This window comes from Podarcis gaigeae (genome assembly GCF_964106915.1).
Source record: "Podarcis gaigeae genome assembly, chromosome: 17".
Lineage (NCBI taxonomy): Eukaryota > Metazoa > Chordata > Lepidosauria > Squamata > Lacertidae > Podarcis > Podarcis gaigeae.
Genome location: NC_139694.1, coordinates 41,543,469 through 41,561,937, shown reverse-complemented (window position 1 = coordinate 41,561,937; position 18,469 = coordinate 41,543,469). Strand labels below are relative to the sequence as shown.

The 18,469-nt window shown below is 45.4% G+C and overlaps 1 protein-coding gene across 2 annotated transcripts; it reads left to right on the top strand.

Annotated features, from left to right (window-relative positions):
- Window positions 1-169: 169 nt before the first annotated feature.
- On the top strand, window positions 170-5,996 carry VMA22 (vacuolar ATPase assembly factor VMA22). Of its 2 annotated transcripts, XM_083719898.1 has the most exons (6): window positions 1,057-1,105; window positions 1,686-1,814; window positions 2,054-2,157; window positions 2,913-3,019; window positions 4,982-5,143; window positions 5,755-5,996. In XM_083719898.1, the coding sequence occupies exons 2-6, from the start codon at window positions 1,686-1,688 to the stop codon at window positions 5,877-5,879; spliced, it is 627 nt and encodes a 208-aa protein (XP_083576024.1). In that variant the 5' UTR covers window positions 1,057-1,105; the 3' UTR covers window positions 5,880-5,996. The 2 variants fall into 2 exon arrangements, with proteins under 2 accessions (XP_083576025.1, XP_083576024.1); XM_083719899.1 differs by lacking the exons at window positions 1,686-1,814; window positions 2,054-2,157 and adding an exon at window positions 170-278.
- The last annotated feature ends 12,473 nt before the right edge of the window (window positions 5,997-18,469 follow it).

Sequence of the window (18,469 nt, the reverse complement as noted above, 5' to 3'; positions counted from 1 at the left end):
CCACCTCGCGCCGGAAGATCTCGCCCCTTCCTGCCTTACCGCCCCTTCCCATTGGCCAGCGCCAGCCTGCTAGAGCGGAAAAGGACGCAAGCGGAAAACCCCGAAGGCCGTTTGCCCACAGGAAAGAGGGCGGAGCAAAAGAAGCTAAATGAAGGATGACTAGAAGGGTGTGTCAGAAACAAGGATGGCGGCCAAACTGCTCGCGCAATGGCGTAGCAAAGCAAAGGGCTTGATACCCTTAGGATTCTCGATTAGACTTCCGGATCCCGAATGCAATGGTCACCAAGGGTGATGGAAAGACAACCGAATTAATGTTTAAAATCCTGGTTTCTTTCCTCCTTAATTTTCCATATTCACCAACAGCCCCATTCCCCAGGATAATTAACTACGAACCCCAAAATTAGACATTCCCCTTGGTGCTTAAAACAACCCCGAATTCTGTTCCAACAGCCGATGAGAGAGGGAAATAACTTTTTTGAAAAAGGTGCAGAGGGGTGTCAACCGACAGAGGGCGTTATTTTGGTCAAGGCCAAAGCGAGAGGGAGTTTCGAACTCGGCCTTATTTCTACTTTTGCATTTCCATCCTCACGCACTTCCTGAGGGGTCCTAAAGGAAACCGGAAGTGGAGCTTTTTTTCTTGGAGCTGTCGGCTTCTGCCTCTTTGAGAAGGAGGCGGGCTTTGCTGCCTCGGAAAGCGGCCTCCGCGGCCGCCCTTGCCTCAAGGCCGCTACGGAGGCCGAGAGTTCGGAGCGAGGAATTGCTGTACAGCAGCTCGATGGTGGTAAGGAGGAGGAGCCTCGCTTCGGGTCACGTGAGGGTCGGGAAGCCTCGTCCTCCGGGCGCCGCGTCCTCTCCAGGCGAGGAGGCACCTCGAAGCTCGCTCCGAGCGCCTTGGCTTTTGCTCCAGAGCTTTCCCTGCAAAAACCTGCTGCTCTTTAAAGCGGAATCAGAACAAAGCTCTGGAGAAAGGGGGGGCACTGGTGTGGTAATAATAATAATAATAATAATAATAATAATAATAATAATTTATTATTTGTACCCCGCCCATCTGACTAGGTTGCCCCAACCACCTTGGGTGGCTTCCAGCATATATAAAAACGCAAAGGTAAGTGTGGATAAGGCCCCTACTGCTCATCATGTTACAGTTTCAGTTTTTGATTGCCGTTTCTGTAATTGGCCTAACAAGGAATGAAGGAATGCACCTTTTGCCGAATTCAGCCCATGCTCAGCACACAGATGAGATTAGGGGGAAATCCCACAGGATGAAATGGGATTTACTTCTGAGTGAACCTGCCTAGGATTAAGTTGGACCACACTTGGTGCAGAAGGTACTTGGGTTGCTCCAAAGGCAGAAATGGGGCACCTGTGACCCTCCTGGTGGTGGCTCCCGCCAGAGATTGCAGGAGTTGTAGTCCATCCGCACCTGGGGCGGCTACTGCTTTCCTTTTGCCTTGGGTAAAGTATTTTTGCTCTACGTTTTCTGCAGAGGACATGACAAACAGTAGAACTAGCAAGCAGAGTGCTGCTGCTTTTATAGTGCTATCCTCTTACATAATTCTTTCAGAACAACATAGAACAAAGACAAGAGCTTGCAATCTAGTCTTAGACAGACAGCAATGGAGGGGGCAAAAGAGGTGAGCCGAGTGTGAGCAGATGCAGTTGCAGTTACAGGGGTTTCATTCCAGATGGCTCCAGCACAGAATGCAGGACCAGCTGAAGTATGTGAGGAGTTGGACCAGGTCATCCTCCACCTTTTTGATACTCTGGAGATGCTCCAGACCAAGAGGAAAGCTTTTAACAACTTGATAGAGCAGGTGAGACTTGGGTTTGGGGGAGTTGCATAAAGGTGAAGGGCACTTCCACCACCCCTGGGTCCCCTTCCTCCTCCCCCCCCCCCACTCCATGGTTGCTGCTCTGTAGCCCTTTGCCCATTGCCTCTTGTGGGGATCTGGCCAAGAACAAAATTTTCTCAGAAGGTGCCCACTGAGGAAGATTCTTTCTAAAGAGAGAAGCCTCATCTCTTAACATTTTGTGGTGGTTATTTCTTCCCCAGGGTTGGTTCTCGCTCTCCAAGTCCCGCTATGCCATGGGTAACAAATCTGTCTCTCCCCTTCAGTATGGACATCAGATGACTCCAATGGTTCAGGTGAAAACTAGGTGAGAGCAGGAAATATCAGAATTTGGAGGGTGGAATCCCATGGAGCAAGTGAGAGCCTATGAAATAACAGGAGAGGGGAGGCAGAACAGCCAGTATTCTTTCCTGTTGGTTTTGGTGACTTCCAGCTTTATTTCTCTCCTTGACAGATTTTAGCTCTAGATGGGTATCTGTGCTGCTTGTATTGCATAGAGGAGCTGACCAGAGCTGTTGGCCAACAACATCTGAAGGGCCACAAATTCCCTATTCCTGACTTAAATTGCAATTCCACTATTTACTTTGTACAATAACATTTCAGCAGTACTTTCTTTGGGTGGAATCCAATGTGACACTAAGACGAATTTTTGGTCAATGCAAGGATTTCTGAAGTGAAGCAGGATATAACCTTTATGAGTGCTCTAAATCTGCTTTAGGGGCTCGAGCAACCCCTAGAAATCCTTGTGCTGACAGGATTCATTCGTGGAATCCCCCCCCCCGTTTCCCTTATTGCCTAACTACTCATTTACACAGGGAGCACCAAATGGCGATAACTGCCATTGCTTAGGGGAGTCTACCCCAATCTGGTGCCCTCCGGATGTTGCTGGACTCCAACTGCTATAATCCCAGACTGTGGAGGATGTTGGCTGGGGCTGATGGGAACTGTTAGCCAAATATCTGGAGGGTACCAGGTTGGTGGAGGCTCTTCTGAGGTCTACGAGTGAATTAGTTATTACTATAGATTCAATCTTAAATTTTGCTGTTTCTCTGCTCTGTCTAGAAAGAAAGACAATGGTCAGATGGGGTTTCATGTGGTGTCAGAGGATGTGAAGGCTGCCAGACCAACAGCTACAGATGCTGTGGAGGAAATTGGCCCTAGTGAGCAAGGTGAGGGTGCAAACCACAAGGCTGGTCGGGATGGTATATGTTTGGGACTACAGTAAACTGAGGATAGAGATCCTCTTATCAAAATGCTCATGCCAGGCCATCTGTGTTTTTAGGAGTTGCAGCTATAGTGAGGTGTAATTTCTCCCTGCCAACTGGCTATTCATGCCATTATTAATGAGATCTTGGGGTGGGGGGAGGAATTGGCGAATAGGCATAAAAGAAGGATCACAGATGGGTAGGTTAAAGTAAGATCATTGGGGCCTAGAAGCATTGCAAGTGGATTGTTCCATAAATGATTTTGAAGTATAATGTTCCTGCTTGTGTATATGAAGCTAATTATATCTTTTTTGAAAATACCTTAGGATGGCTTCGCCTTCAAAACGACATACAAATACTTTATTTAAATAAACAAAACCCAAAGGAGTCCTTTTTATTTCTGTTGGAAATAGTAATGAAAGTCACAAAGATTTAACAGACTCAGAAAACATATGTGCTGGTCAATGATCTCCAGCGGGCTAGGGACAAAGGCGAAAGCTGTTTCCTAGTTCTGCTGGATCTCTCAGCGGCCTTTGATACCATCGACCACGACATCCTTCTGAACTGTATAGAGGAGCTGGGGGCACTGTTATACAGTGGTTCCACTCCTTTCTCCTGGGCCATGTCCAGAAAGTGGTGTTGGGGGATGAGTGTTCAGACCCCTGGGCTCTCACTTGTGGGGTGCCTCAGGGTTCTGTCCTCTCCTCCATGCTTTTCAACATCTACATGAAGTCGCTGCGAGAGACCATCGGGGGTTTGGGCTGGGTGTATCAATATGCGTATGATACCCAGCTCTACCTCTCTTTCAAATCAGAACCAGTGAAGGCGATGAAGGTCCTGTGTGAGTGTCTGGAGGCAGTTGGAGGATGGATGGCAGCTCATGGGTTGAAGTTGAATCCTGACAAGGCAGAAGTACTGTTTCTGGGGGACAGGAGGCGGGCAGGTGTGGAGGATTCCCTGGTCCTGAATGGGGTAACTTTGCCCCTGAAGGACCAGGTGCACAGCCTGAGAGTCATTTTGGACTCACAGCTGTCCATGGAGGCACAGGTCTATTCTGTGTCCAGGGCATCTGTCTACCAGCTCCATCTAGTACGCAGGCTGAGACCCTACCTGCCCGCGCACTGTCTTGCCAGAGTGGTGTATGCTCTGGTTATCTCCTCCTTGGACTACTGCAATGTGGTCTATGTGAGGCTACCTTTGAAGGTGACCCGGAAACTACAACTAATCCAGAATGCAGCAGCTAGAATGGTGACTGGGAGCAGCCGCCGAGACCACATAACACCGGTCCTGAAAGACCTACATTGGTTCCCAGTATGTTTCCGAGCACAATTCAAAGTGTTGGTGCTGACCTTGAAAGCCCTAAACGGCCTCGGCCCAGTATACCTGAAGGAGCGTCAACACCCCCATCATTCAGCCCGGACACTGAAGTCCATCTCCGAGAGCCATCTGGCGGTTCCCTCACTGCGAGAAGTGAAGTTACAGGGAACAAGGCAGAGGGCCTTCTGGGTGGTGGCGCCCGCCCTGTGGAATGCCCTCCCATTAGATGTCAAAGAAATAAACAACCAGCTGACTTTTAGAAGACATCTGAAGGCAGGCCTGTTTAGGGAAGCTTTTAATATTTGATGAATCGTTATATTTTAATATTCTGCTGGAAGCCACCCAGAGTGGCTGGGGAGACCCAGCCAAATGGGCAGAGTATAAATATTATTATTATTATTATTATTATTATTATTATTATTACTACTACTACTACTACTTGCCATAATGTCAGAATTACAGAAGAGGAGAGAGAGAAATCCTAGTTCTCAACAATAGGCCAGTGGCAGGGAACTGACTGGGGTGGGTGTGACCAAAGACTTAGAATGTTGTGTGTTTTTCTCACCGCTAAGTTCCTGCCTAGTAAAGGTGTTGCTTTAATGTTTCCAGTTCTACGATGGCGAAAAGGTCCAGGGAAAGCACAGGCTCCAGCCCAGCCCCCAAAGGCCTCCCACAAGGCTGCCGAGGGATCAGGGCATCAAAATCCCCTGACGTGGTTTGGAATCCTTGTGCCCCAAAGCCTCCGACAAGCCCAAAGGACTTTCCAAGAAGGTGAGAGAAATGGCTGCTCATACACTCCACACAACCTGTTCTTCCTTCCCCTTCTCCCCTACCCCAAAGAGCAATGAAGAGTCTTCTGAGAGCACAGCCCTCGTTTCTCTTTCTGTCAAAAGGCATTGGGGCTGTACAGATGGGTAAATCTAAAAGTTGTCATTGATCCTGACACACTGTGGAAGCAAGCAGGGATGTTGCTCTGCCCCTGATGAAAGTCTTCTGTGCCCAACACTGAAAGCTAGCTCAGCTGAATACCACAAGTGGCGGCAAGGACTGTGCTGTTACTTATACCCCTTTGAGTGATCCTGGGATGCTGGATTTGGTCCCTCCAGAGACACACGTTTCCCAAAATCTCCTTTTCTGTTGCTTGAAGTCCTCTCAGTGAACACATCATACAGCTGCTGTGAGGAACCTTTGGCTCTCCATTGCTGCACTGCAAGTCTCCTCATTCCATTGTCTTTGTTGGCTGGGATTGATGAGACCTGGAGCCCCAACAACCTGTGGGGGACCACAGGCACCGCCCCCCTCCTGCCTGCCTTAGGGGGAATGTTCCAGGTTCTCTTCCATGATGCATCATCTCAACTGCCTCTCACCCTCTTCTGTTCTAGGAATTCAACTGGCTGCAGAAATCGCCTCGTTACAGAGTGACATTGAGACCACACAGAGACATTATCATGCATTGCTGGGGGAAAAGCACAAACTTGTAGCAAGGGAAAAGCAACGCTGCCCTTGAACAGTTATAACCATCTCTCCGTATTTATTGGGATGCATCCCAGAAGCCGCTTGCTCCATGTATCTTTTAGCTGTACTTAATAAATAAGGGCTTCAGAAACATCTGGAAACCTTGTTTTGTAGCCTTATTGGAGTTCACCGATTGGGTCTGCGTTGCTCCGGGACAGGAGGAAGGAAGTCAAAATGACACCGAGGTTGGTTCAAAGAAAGAGTTTATTCTGCTCTCCGGATAGCAGAAGGCACTTGCGTGGTTAGTCCACAGCAAGTACAAAGAAATGACAGGTTTCATGCAGTTTATATATCCTCCAGGCACCCTCTCACTGCTCCCCTAGGAGCCCAACCACGTCGGCGTACGTACACAGGTTGACATCACATATGTTCCTGCTCTGGTACTCTCAACCATAAAAGGATCTTCCTTCCCGTACTTCTGACCATAAAAGGATATTCCTGTTCCTACTCCTATCTTGGAGCAAGAGGTCACTACTTCCGAGAACATGCTCTGGCCTTAGTCCCAGACTTGGGTCTCTGCGTCATTTGTGGTCAGGACATATGTCTGTGTCTGTTCTACTGGTAAAGTCAAGGCCAGTCTTGCCGTCAAACTGATAAGGGAGAGAGCTGTGTTCTTTTGCATTTGCTCAACGGCTAAAGTTTATGCATTTTAGCTAAGGAGAAATGGGGATTTTGGTGCAGTTTAAAAACTGCCTGCACAGTCAGTTTTGGGGTTTGGGAAACCCATTCCTTCAGTTTGTGGAGATCTGTGTCCTGGTTCTTTTTGAAATGCTGGTCAGCCTTGTCCAGAGCCTTACTCTCATCCTGCCTTTTCCATAATTCTCAGGACCACATTACAATATGATTGTAGGTTTTTTCCTCTTATTTTTGTATGTTTTCAATCAGTGAGGGGGGTGTCTTTGAAACAGATAAAGATCCAGTATTAACTCTTGTCTGCAAACACTGTTTAAAATCCTTTGGGCCACCTCTTCACTAGATGAGGTCGAACTGAGATGAGGTACATAACATTTGGTAATGCTAGATAAAGGTAAAGGGACCCCTGACCATTAGGTCCAGTCGTGACCGACTCTGGGATTGCGGCACTCATCTCGCTTTATTGGCCAAGGGAGCTGGCGTATAGCTTCCGGGTAATGTGGCCAGCATGACTAAGGCGCTTCTGGCAAACCAGAACAGCGCACGGAAATGCCGTTTATCTTCCCGCCTATTTATCTACTTGCACTTGGACGTGCTTTCGAACTGCTAGGTGTGCAGGAGCAGGGACTGAGCAACGGGAGCTCACCCCTTCGCAGGGATTCAAACCGCCGACCTTCTGATCGGCAAGTCTTAGGCTCTGTGGTTTAACCCACAGCACCACCCGCGTCCCAATGCTAGATAGAAAAGGACTATTTTATACTGTTTCTTTGGGGGGGGGGAGTATAATTGTAGTACTGGAAAGAGATTCTGAGAGTCTTCTAGTCCACAGGAGAGCCAAGATGGCGAACGGCACTTAGTCAGCGTGAGTGTGAGCTCCCTGATTTATCTTTTAAGACTGTTTTAATGAGTATAGAAACCTATTAACTTTTAACTTTAGTTTTTAGTTTTTAGATTTTAGTTTTAGTTTTAAATTAGTAAGTAGGAGGACGCCTCTTTCTATCGGGGAGACAACCATTGACCTTGAAACTGCGGCGGCTGCATGAAGAGAGACTAAGCAATTATACAGCCCTGTTTGTGGGAGAGGAACTGGGAAACGTACCAGAGATTCTAGAGATTTAGACGACACAGAGGAACTGAGATGCCTGCCTCTTGCTAAACAAACAAAAATTAGTGAATCTGAAGGTACAAAGGATATTTTTAATGTTCCAGTTTCGAACTCTTTCACACTGCTAGCAGAGATGAATGGCGAGGAGACCATTGTGAGAGAGCCTTTTGATAACCTGCCTTCTAAACCTTCAAGCAAGGGTAATGCTGGTATCCACTTGAATGACTGCGCTAGAGCCCGTGAAAGCTGCATTGATGAGATACTATTTGAACACTCGTCTACTCTAGACCTAGTTGCTAAAACGGTGGACTATATCTTTAAATACATAAAAGACATCCGAGGATCCTTGGAGAAGATTATCTCGCTCGTATCCCTAACAGGTAAAGACAGTTCCCCTGATGTATCACCTGAGATGAAATCCATACAATTGTCCAGCGCACCCGTTTTACCTCACACCTCCTGTACAATTTCTCAAGTTGTTGGCAATCAGAAAAGTGAGCAAAGTGAGCAAAATAAGAAGGAACAACACTATGCACCTCCTCACAAACTGCTGCTGCAAGCTACCAAAATCTGCCTAACGGTTTGCCCCTTTAGAGGCAAGGTGATAAACTGGCATTATAAGAGTGATATAAGGAGACACCTAGCGGAGCTCCTGGGGGTAATCCCTAGCTCTATTGACCTGAAGCATTCTGTCCATATTAGCAGCAGACCTCAGAGGCAGAGAGTGCTGCTCTCCTTTAAAACCAAAAAGCTCCCTGTACTTATTATGTCCTCAAGAAGCCTTCTAATTAACTATGGAATCTTTGCTACAAGAGTCTTTACCAATACCAAGATCTGCCCCCTCTTACCAAACTGCCTGCTCAAAAAGAAAGCAGACAAGTCTGAGGGTTCGCCAATTGCCACGACTCCAACTCCCCTGGCCGCAGATCTAATTAGCTGGACTGACCCCCCCCCCCCGCCTCCACTGACAAAGGCTATACATCTGGAGAATTCTACGGAGCGTGAGTTACTTCTATCCTTCTCCCAATTGCCAAAACTGGAGCGAACGGAGATAACGGACAGACTGAATGAATTGCTACTCTGTCTCCGTAACTCAGAAGATCATGTTCAGGTAAATAAGATGAATTTCTCACCAATTGAAGAGCAGTCTACACAAGCCCAAGTGGAACCCGTTTTAACGACCTTTGATCGGCAACCTGGCTGTACACGGCCTCGGGATGTCAAGCCTGGGCAGGATATAGTGAAAGATTCGACAACCCTCTGGTCAAACTCGGAAGCTGTGGCAAGACTGAATGCTCTTTTGGAGGCAAACCGAAAAGGATGTCTTCCACCTGCCTTACACTGCATGTTCCCTACAGCAACCGCTGACCCAAAAGGCCCACCCCTCTCAATTTTAGAGCATACCTTAAATGCAGAGTCTATGGACCTGTCGCTAAGTGATACCCCCGTGCACCAGAACCCATCCCCGCAGCCACCAAAAATTAAGCCTCAATTCATGGCTGCTGCTGCTGCGGTAAGTGGTGTTTGGAAATTGCCGGGTAAGCAAGCTACAATTACTTCCTTCTTCCAGCCTATTGCCCCCCCTCGCCGCACGCATTCCCAGGTGGATTCTGCCGTGTCGGCTCCGCAAGGCCCGGCATGACTCGAAGGGGTGACCAGGAGATCACTTACTTTCTTATCCTGGAATGTAGCTGGCATTAAACCTAAGCTGATGGACCCATCCTTTGTCGCCTACATAAAAGGCAGTCATATTCTTTTACTGCAAGAGACCTGGGCTTGTGAGGGCTTCTCCTTATCAGGGTATAAGGGCTTCTACCTGAATGCACACCAGAATTCACTATCACCTGGTAGACCACAAGGTGGACTGGCTACCTTAGTTTCTTTGGACTTAAATCTGCAGGTGGAACAAATCGACATCCAGTCGTCATCCATGCTGGGTGTAAAGCTACAAACAGCGGAGGAAGTGTTCGTGGTGATTAATGTTTATTTGCACCCAACCTACAAGAAAAACCTGGTGGACCAAAGATGGAGGGGAATTCAGCTGACTCTTGAAACTCTCCTAGAGAAATATCCTGAAGCCTCCTTCCTAGTTGCAGGAGATTTCAATGGCCGATTGTCTCACTCTGATAAATCATTATTTGCTAAATATAATAAATATCCCCCACTACCCATTTTAACCTCAGACCTTTTACCCAGGAATTTTAAAGACAGTGTTGCTACATACGCAGGTTTTAAATGTAGACAAACTTTGATGTCTCTTAATTTTCACCTTTTAAACGGAGCTCTCAGTTCTGATTACCCTGCCGAATTTACTTTCTGGTCAGGCTCCCGAGCCTCTACCATAGATTTTATTTGGACATCAGTAGACCTAATTCCCAAAATTTCTAACTTTAGGGTGGTAACGAGGCTGGAAAGTGACCATTTTCCATTAGAACTCTCTCTGACCCTGGATGGAGAATTGGCTACCTATTCCTGTGTGCCTATTACAAATAACCAGCTTCAGATGAGGCCCACTGCCTTAAAATGGACCGACAATTTGGCTCAACGGATAAATGAACTCCTTCGGTCTGACCAACTGCAAGAGACAAGGGACTCCCTTGTCCAGGCAGTTGAGCCACTGCCAATGTATGACAAATTAGTAGATCTGCTAAAACCTTCGTTGACCAAGGCCTCGGTAATGAATAGTAACCATTTCTCTCATAAAAAGTGGTTTGACGAGGAATGTAGACACTTCAAGAACAGCCTATATAATGAATTCTTGGCATATAGGGCATCAAATGACCCCGCACCTAGCAGTCACCTTATGAACCTCAAGAGAAGGTATAAAGCACTATTAAAGGAAAAGAAGCTTGCGGCAGAAAGAAATGATTGGAACAACCTTCTAAAAGCTGCAGAAAATAGAAATCCCTCCTCCTTTTGGCACCAAATTTCTCAATACCTGGGTAGACCGTGGTCAAGGATAGAACCCCAAATTTCAGCTGACACCTGGGAAAGCTTCTTCTCCGATTTATATGCAGCTCACGCTGCCAGCGGAGAAAGGATAGAATTGGCCCCCTTGCCTGAGTGGGATCCTGTTACCTGCTCTGAAGTGGAAACACTTATAGGCCAATTTGAGGCGGGCAAGGCACCCGGAGACGATCTTATCTCCATAGATGTTATTAAAGCCAATAAGGATTGGTGGTGTCCACCCTTAGCAGCTCTTTTTACTTATATAAACAAAACAGCACAATTTCCTCCAAGCTGGAACTCTGCACTGATTGTGTTAATCCACAAGAAAGGGCCACGCACAGACCCGGCCAATTTTAGACCAATTAGCCTGCTAAATGTTATCGGGAAGATCTATTCAAGATTTCTACTTAACAAATTAACGACCTGGATGGAAAGCAACAACATCATCGCAGAGGAACAGGCGGGTTTCCGCCCTGGAAGATCAACAACAGACCAAATCTTGATCCTAAATCACTTGGCCACCAAGTATGCTGACAATGGCCTAAAAGCCCTCCACGTCGCCTTTATAGACTTTAAGCAGGCCTTTGATCTAATTCCCAGGAACCAGCTATGGGCAAAATTGGCAGCGACATCTATCGACCGCCGCCTTCTCCTGCTGATTATTAATTTGCATACAAATACCTTCCTGAGGATTAGGCTAGATAGCAAGGGGCTAGTCTCCAATCCGGTTGCCACCACTAGGGGGGTAAGACAGGGCTGTTTGCTTGCCCCTGCCCTGTTTAATTTCTATATTAATTCGCTAGTGGTGCATATGGCAAATACTGATTTACATCCACCAAAACTGGCAGGACGAGCCTTGAATGTCTTGCTGTATGCGGACGATGCCGCCCTATTACCTACGTCCCCCATCGGATTAAGGAGGATGCTTCGAGCTCTTCATGAATATGTGACCCAACATGAGCTCCAACTAAATTATGCCAAGACCAAAATAATGGTCTTTGCCGCTCGACCGAAACCTAATTTATGGTCAATTAATGGTATTCCTTTAGAGCAGGTCAGCTGCTTCAAATACCTGGGTCAGGTTGTTAGATCAAATAGGTCCTTCTTGGCGCACAGAGAATACATAGCCTCGAACGCATCGAAAGCAGCCTTGGTGATTAGAACCCTGTACTCTAAGAAACAGGCACAAACTGTCAAAGTTGCCTTGCGACTCTTTAAAATGAAAGTCCTCCCTCTTCTACTGGTGGGCATTGCCTTGGGCTCACGTAGGGACTTTGAAAAATTGGAATCTATCCAAACCCAATTCCTCAGGGCCATACTCAGGATCCCCCCCTCCGTGGCAGGTGCGATCATGAGATTGGAAACCGGTTGCCAAGCCTTTAGGTATGTGGCCCTGAAAGCGAAGTTATGGCTTTGGCTTAAGCTTTGCTTCAGACCGGTGGGTTTGGCCCCCTTGATTCTGAGGGATAACTTTAAATCTCCATGGGAAGGGGAGATAGTGGAGGAAGTGCAGAAGTGCGGGTTGTCCTCCCTTTATATAGAGTCCATGACGTATAGCCACGCAAAGGCGGTGATCGCTCAAAGATTAAGGGATATTGCAAGACAGGAGGACATAGCCCGTGTGAAACCAGGGCTGTTTCTGGGGGAGCAGATGTACCAAGCTGCTCCAGCTCGCTACCTGGCGGATATCCACTACGTGGAATACCGCAGACTATTTACCGCGGCTAGGCTGAATGTTCTTGACTCGGCGGTTCTGAAGGGAAGATATGGAGGAGTCCCATATGACCAGAGATTATGCCATTGTGCGTTGGGTGAGGTAGAATCCACAGAGCACATTTTAATGAGCTGTCCCTTCTACAACGATTTAAGACAGTATCTTATAACCCCATACTTACCCCAGCTTAGTCCCCGACAAAGAGGAAAGCAGACAGCATATCTGCTAAATAAGTCTTCTAGGAAAACAACTTTGTCAGTGGCTAAATTCCTTTTCCTGGCACTCAAGCGTCGGAAACGTACAATTGAATGCCTTGATGTGGGTTATCTGTGAGAGGTTTAGTGCTGTGGCCCTATCTTATTCATGTACCCCTATGATGTTTTAGTTCATGATGTTTTAGTTCATAATTCTGTATTGTGTTTTATTTCTGACTATCGGTCGAATAAAGGAAATTGATTGATTGATAGTCCACAAAGCAGGAATCTCAAGCATCCATGACAGATGACCATCCAACCTCTGCTTTAAAACCTCCCTTGCCACACCACTGAAATTAAGCAGCATAAAAATGTTGTGGATTTAAAATAGATTAACACTCTCTTCTCCTTCCTGATACATCATCTTTCTATCATTTTCTCCCTCAACATAAATTTCAAGTTTGTAGAATCAGAATTGTAGAGTTGGAAGGGATCCTGAGGCTCATCTAGTCCAACCCCTGCAATGCAGTGTGACCGGAAAAATCTGAGGGCTCCCTTGGACAAAACAAAGACACCAACCAGGATAACTTGGAGCAAAACAGCAGCCTGTAGGCTTGGCCTTTATTGAACTGTTGCAACAGGGTGTTCCCCTCACTTGCAGGAGAGAGGAAAGACCCAGAAGAATAGTGTGCAAGGTCTTATAAAAACTTTTGAAATTCCCCTCCTCTAGGTCAAGCCCACCCCCAGAAACATCATGCATACATTACAGAAAGGAGGGGTTGAGGGAGGAGTTGTGGTGGTAACATAATGCATACATTACAGAAAGGAGGGGTTGAGGGAGGAGTTGGTGGTAACCTGAGTGTCTTGTCACCTGGCTGGTTCCTCCCTTCCCCCCTCCCCCTGAGTCACTTCCAGGAGACAAAGGGGAGTTTGCAGTTTCCTGCCCCCAGAGGGAAGATCTGATCATTGTCCTTTGTTTCAGGCCATGCTGAATCCACTCCCATATGCAAGTTCTTTGTGATCTTGATTGTCTTCTGTCTGGGATCATCAGGGTTGGCATAACAACTGGGCAGGGCTCCTGTGGATGTGCTGAGATGGTGAAGGGATTATGGCTGACCAGAACCAAGCCACCCCCTTTTGATAGTCCTTGTCATATGGAATAAAATAAAAATGGAACAGTGCAAATCCAATGTATGGTTGCTTTTTCTATGAATTTATAACAGAAGTGTGGCATATGTAGTGTGTGAGTGTGAGTGTGTGTGAAGTTTGTACAAACTGGATGATGGGGGGGTTTTCCTGCTACAGTTCCCCCCTTCGGAGATAAGATTGCAAAGGTGGCTACTTTGCAATCCTTTTCTCCGCACAATTTAAGGTGGTAAATATTAACCTGCTATTCTCCGTCCCAGATGCGTGTGTCCATGTGAACCTGAAAGGGACTTGGATGTCACGATTCTCAAGGATATTTGCATAGAAATATAACAGTGTAACAGTGCACATAGTTAGACATGAAATTAATATTTTGTTGCTCAGTTACTTGTGGTATTCTAGCACCTTGGAAGAAATATTTTCTCAATAGTGGTCTATGCTTTGCATTTAGCAGGAAGGTCCACTAATGACTGAAAGATGCAGTTTGCTTTTACCCCCCCCCCCACCATTTTTGTGTTCTCAGGTGTCAAGGTAGCTCTTCTGTGGTCTCCCACCGGCATGGTGTCACAGTAGTGGCAATCCATGGTGAATTCACTTAGGGCTTTCATATTAACCATGTTGCCTGGCACCCACCACAGCTGGCACAGGTTTGGATACGTCATGAGAGAAATATCTTTGCCTTGGCCATTCCCTGGGATTTTATTATTATAGGCTCTGGTCTTGCAGTCATGGGAAGTTGCTCACTTGCACATTAAGGACCAAAAAGCTAATTGCAGCCTGGATACACTTGCCCAATTCAAACTGAGTCCAATTTGAATTTATCTTGCCCCATGGTTCTCAACTTTCAAACCAATCTGTTAAAGCAAAACCATTCTTAAGGGGCACTTGTCCAAATAAGTCAATTTAACTCTATAAGGGATCATTCCTGCTAAACCAAAGCATATACAACTTCCTGAAGCTTCTCCTTGGTAAAGTGAGTTTTAGCACATTTTTAAAATGGGTAGGGAAGTTGGCAGAGTGCCAGGTGAAACAACTAAATGTGGTTATAAATTTATCTAATTCTAAACATTGGACTACATAATAGCCTGATCTGTAAAAAAGCATAAAATGTATGAGAATCCTCCACTGGGGTGTAAGGAATAAGACATTAAACATAAAAACAATTACACACAAAAATAGCCCCCCCCCCCAATTTGTGGAAATAACACACTGTCAGACACATTTCAACATTCCTACATAATAACACATAATACAAAACAAACTAAGTATCAGTTGCATATCTTGAGACAATTGTGATATTTTTACGCATGTATCTTGAGGTTCAAAAGTGAGAAAATGTCCTTGCAATTCAACTCCTCCCCCCTTTGTCAGCCCCACTCCCCCGGCAGTCTATATCCTTTGAAAGAGATAGCTGTGGGCACTTTGAAAACTTTGGTGTCTGTTCCTGTTGCAGGTCTTGTGGTGGCGAAGCTTTTCATTGGATCTGTAGTAACACATTTGTAGAAGAGATATCCTGTAAGGGGCAGGGTGGGCTTAAAAGACAGAGTTTAAAAAAGGGAAGGGGCGAAAGGCAAAAGAATGTCCTTCAGTTTCCGTGGGAAGCTGCAAATAATAAAAATCTTAGCGGATTAAGCATTTTATTCATTTCAATATTATTATCACATTTCCATATAATTACTTTTATTATCTGCTAAGTTTGTTTGCTTTCCTTCACTTTGTTTTTTTTCTTCTCCCTTCCATATTATTAAATAAAAATTACTCCATATGTAGAGAAAGAGAACTGTAAAAAAATACAAGGTTAAAATAATAATAAAACACACACACACACACACAATGACCTATGAGGAACCAAAAATAAATAAATGCTAAGACACACAATTTTTAAGAAACCTGAAGTAACCTGTTTTGGCATTCTAACATTCCAAATGAAAATAAAAGAGTGTTTCTTGATGTGACAACATCAGTTAGAATGTTAATAGCAAAATACTGGGAAATGACTTAATACCAAAAAAAATGAATGGCAATTTAAAGTTGTGCAAGTACCTTGAACTAGCCAAAATGACAGAATTAATAAGAAATGATCAGGCAAAAGGTAAACAAATACCATTCCACAAACAATGTTTGGTTGTGCTTCGATTAATTTCATAGACATCATGGAAAGACGGATTAAATAGATGAAAATAGATTATTTGTAACTTAAAAAGTGTCAAAGCCACAAAGAGATGGAAGTCACTAATATAGCAAGGATTCAGACTTGTTTCACAGAACAGAAAGAAAGTTGCTGTGGGAGAAAAAGGGACAAAAACTTTTTTTATCGAGGTTCACATATCCTGTTAAAAGGGAAAATTATTTCATGTGAGAAGTCTGTCAGGAAATGCTGTTCCTAAAATGCACACAAAGCCTGTTATAAAAGTTAAATCTCAATGGGGGGGAGAGGACTAGTCAAGAGTGGAACTCACAGTGGGAGCGCTTTGATATTTACCTGTGAAAAGAATTTGGCATGTTAAGATTTGGAACCTGGAAAACTCTTGATGGGCTAGTTTTTTTTTAACCCTTTTGTCTTACGTAGCCCCTGGAGCAAAAGACACATTAAGGGTGATTTCCCTCAATGGTTCCAAGTTTTACATAAGGAAATTTGGACAATTTTCTCCCTGCAGCCCACGTTCTGGAAACCTCCTCTCCCCCCTTACAGTTCCCCCCTTTTTCCTCTCTCTATCTCTCCCCCCTCTTTTTTAAGCCTCTGTGCATGTGCAGAGTTCATGTCTCAGCAAACCTTTTATACTATTGAAAATGTTGAATCTTTTGGCTAAATTACCATTTGAATAAGGGAAGGGAAGGGTAAGGAGTAGATTTTAAAAATAGGGTTAGATTTTAAAACAAAAAGGAGAAACTCAGCAATTTAAGTATTCACCAAAGCTAGCAATTGCAGCCCAAGCAAAGGGATTGCTTCCTTTATGTACAGGAAAGGGCTAATATCCTTCTGGCCATTCACGGAACAATCTGCCACGCCCTTATATATGGGGGGAAATGGCCAGAGAGTCGGAATTAATAGGATTTTTTTTTTTTAACATTCTCAGTAATTTCAGCCTTACCATTTGCAGACAAAAATTTTTTCCTGCCCTTTATTTACAGGATTGGTCAAGGCCGATATGTATTTGTATGTGCTTAAACTTTGAATTGACTTTGAAGTCTGATTTTTAAATAGTAGACAAAATGATAAACACTGTAATCACTCAAATGCTTGATATTACCAGTTGTGCTTCAAAAACATCACGGCTTCACCTCTCACGTTTTAAAACTAAAGAGCAAAGCTAGGCTGAATTTCAACTCCATCACCACACCAGAATTTAAGAATTACCCTTCAATCTTCCAATGCTTGCAGACACATGTCCTTCCACACAGCCCCAAATTGGGAGAGTTGAAAGGGACCCTGGGGTCGGACTTCCGGCGTACCGCGATCTCAGCGCAAGCAAGGTTCTTACCGGGAGGGGAGAACCTGAGCTATTTTGGAGGGTGGGGGCAACTCCAGGGCGCGGAGACCCCCAAAAATACTTCTGGAGGGTGTTCAGAAGGTCAGGTTCCCGGCACGACCAGAAGAAAGATCGACCCGGTCGCCAGGTAACCTCTAAGAGGTGAAGAGAGTGGCGGAGAGATCTTGCAGGTCGAGGGACGCCATTACCTACCTCCAATTAGCGAAGCCCTGAGCCTGCGGAGAAAGCGGTCCGTTCTCAAACTAAGAACTCCGAAACGAAATAAAACATTCCAATTTGGTGGTCAAAAGACCAAGCAACAACAAGGACGTCTCGGAGCAACAAAGAGGAGTGAACGGAGTTTAGCTGAAAACCGAAAATCAACCCAGACGCAGCGCGACGCCAGTGTGAGAGGAAAGTGAAAGTGAGTTGCCTTGGTGGATAAGATACCTCCTCTCAGCCGTCCCCTCAGGACAAAAGGGAGAAAAGAAAAAAAAAATTGTGGTGTACTGTTACAGAAGGGGGGAAGGAGAGAGGCCAAGGAAAAATATCTGGAGGGAGGCGTCCTCGGCGAAACGGAGGGGGAAAGGAGGAGAAAAGACGCTTCTTTGTTCTTTGTTCTGTGCGATAAACGCAAGGGATTCCAAACCGGAAGAGAAGCCCCTGCCGCCATTAGAAACCTTTGAGAGTGAATCTGGCAATAGGCGGAAAGGGGAGAGGAAAAAAGGACAGTGATATACACCAGTGAAACTACCACACCGTAGGTGATTTTCTCTTCTTTCTATTACTGAGGCGCTTGACTTCTTTTTCTTTTCCTTTACTGGACTGGAACATGAAAACCGGAATTTTCAAATACTGATTTACGTGAGTGATTAAAAGCAGAAGAACTAAGATAAAGGGACATTTTAGAAAGAAACTGGGACTGCTATTTGTTTATGAAAGACTGAATTGATATCTTGGAACTATAGGGGAGAGCAACTTTGGGAGAGGAGACGCCGAAAAGCTAATGTTAAATTAAGGATCTGGCGACATCTAGTGGCGAAATGAAGATTGTTTAATTCTTTGACCGGTTCCCCTTCCCCTTCTCTCTCTCCCCTTCTCTCTCTCCATCTCCTTTACTCCCCCTAATTGTTTTCTATCTTCCCCTTGCTTTTCGGTTTTGCGATCCCTTTGTTAGTTGTTTCCGAGCCACCACCCAGCCTGATTGGAGGAAAGAAGACCAGTTGATTGAGGAATAACTGGACTGGGCGGAAGAGGAATTTGAAGGACTTAAGGGCAAAATTTTTATAGTGTCTACAGTGATTATAAGGAAAATATAAATAAGGGTTGGATAACTCAGGAGGGTCAAGGATAGAAAGTCAACATAATAAA

Coding starts and splice junctions, on each gene's coding strand:
- VMA22 (XM_083719898.1), top strand. CDS start 1,686: ATGGCTCCAGCACAGAATGCAGGACCAGCTGAAGTATGTGAGGAGTTG. Junction 1,815..2,053: donor TTAACAACTTGATAGAGCAG/GTGAGACTTGGG, acceptor TTTCTTCCCCAG/GGTTGGTTCTCGCTCTCCAA. Junction 5,144..5,754: donor CCAAAGGACTTTCCAAGAAG/GTGAGAGAAATG, acceptor CTTCTGTTCTAG/GAATTCAACTGGCTGCAGAA.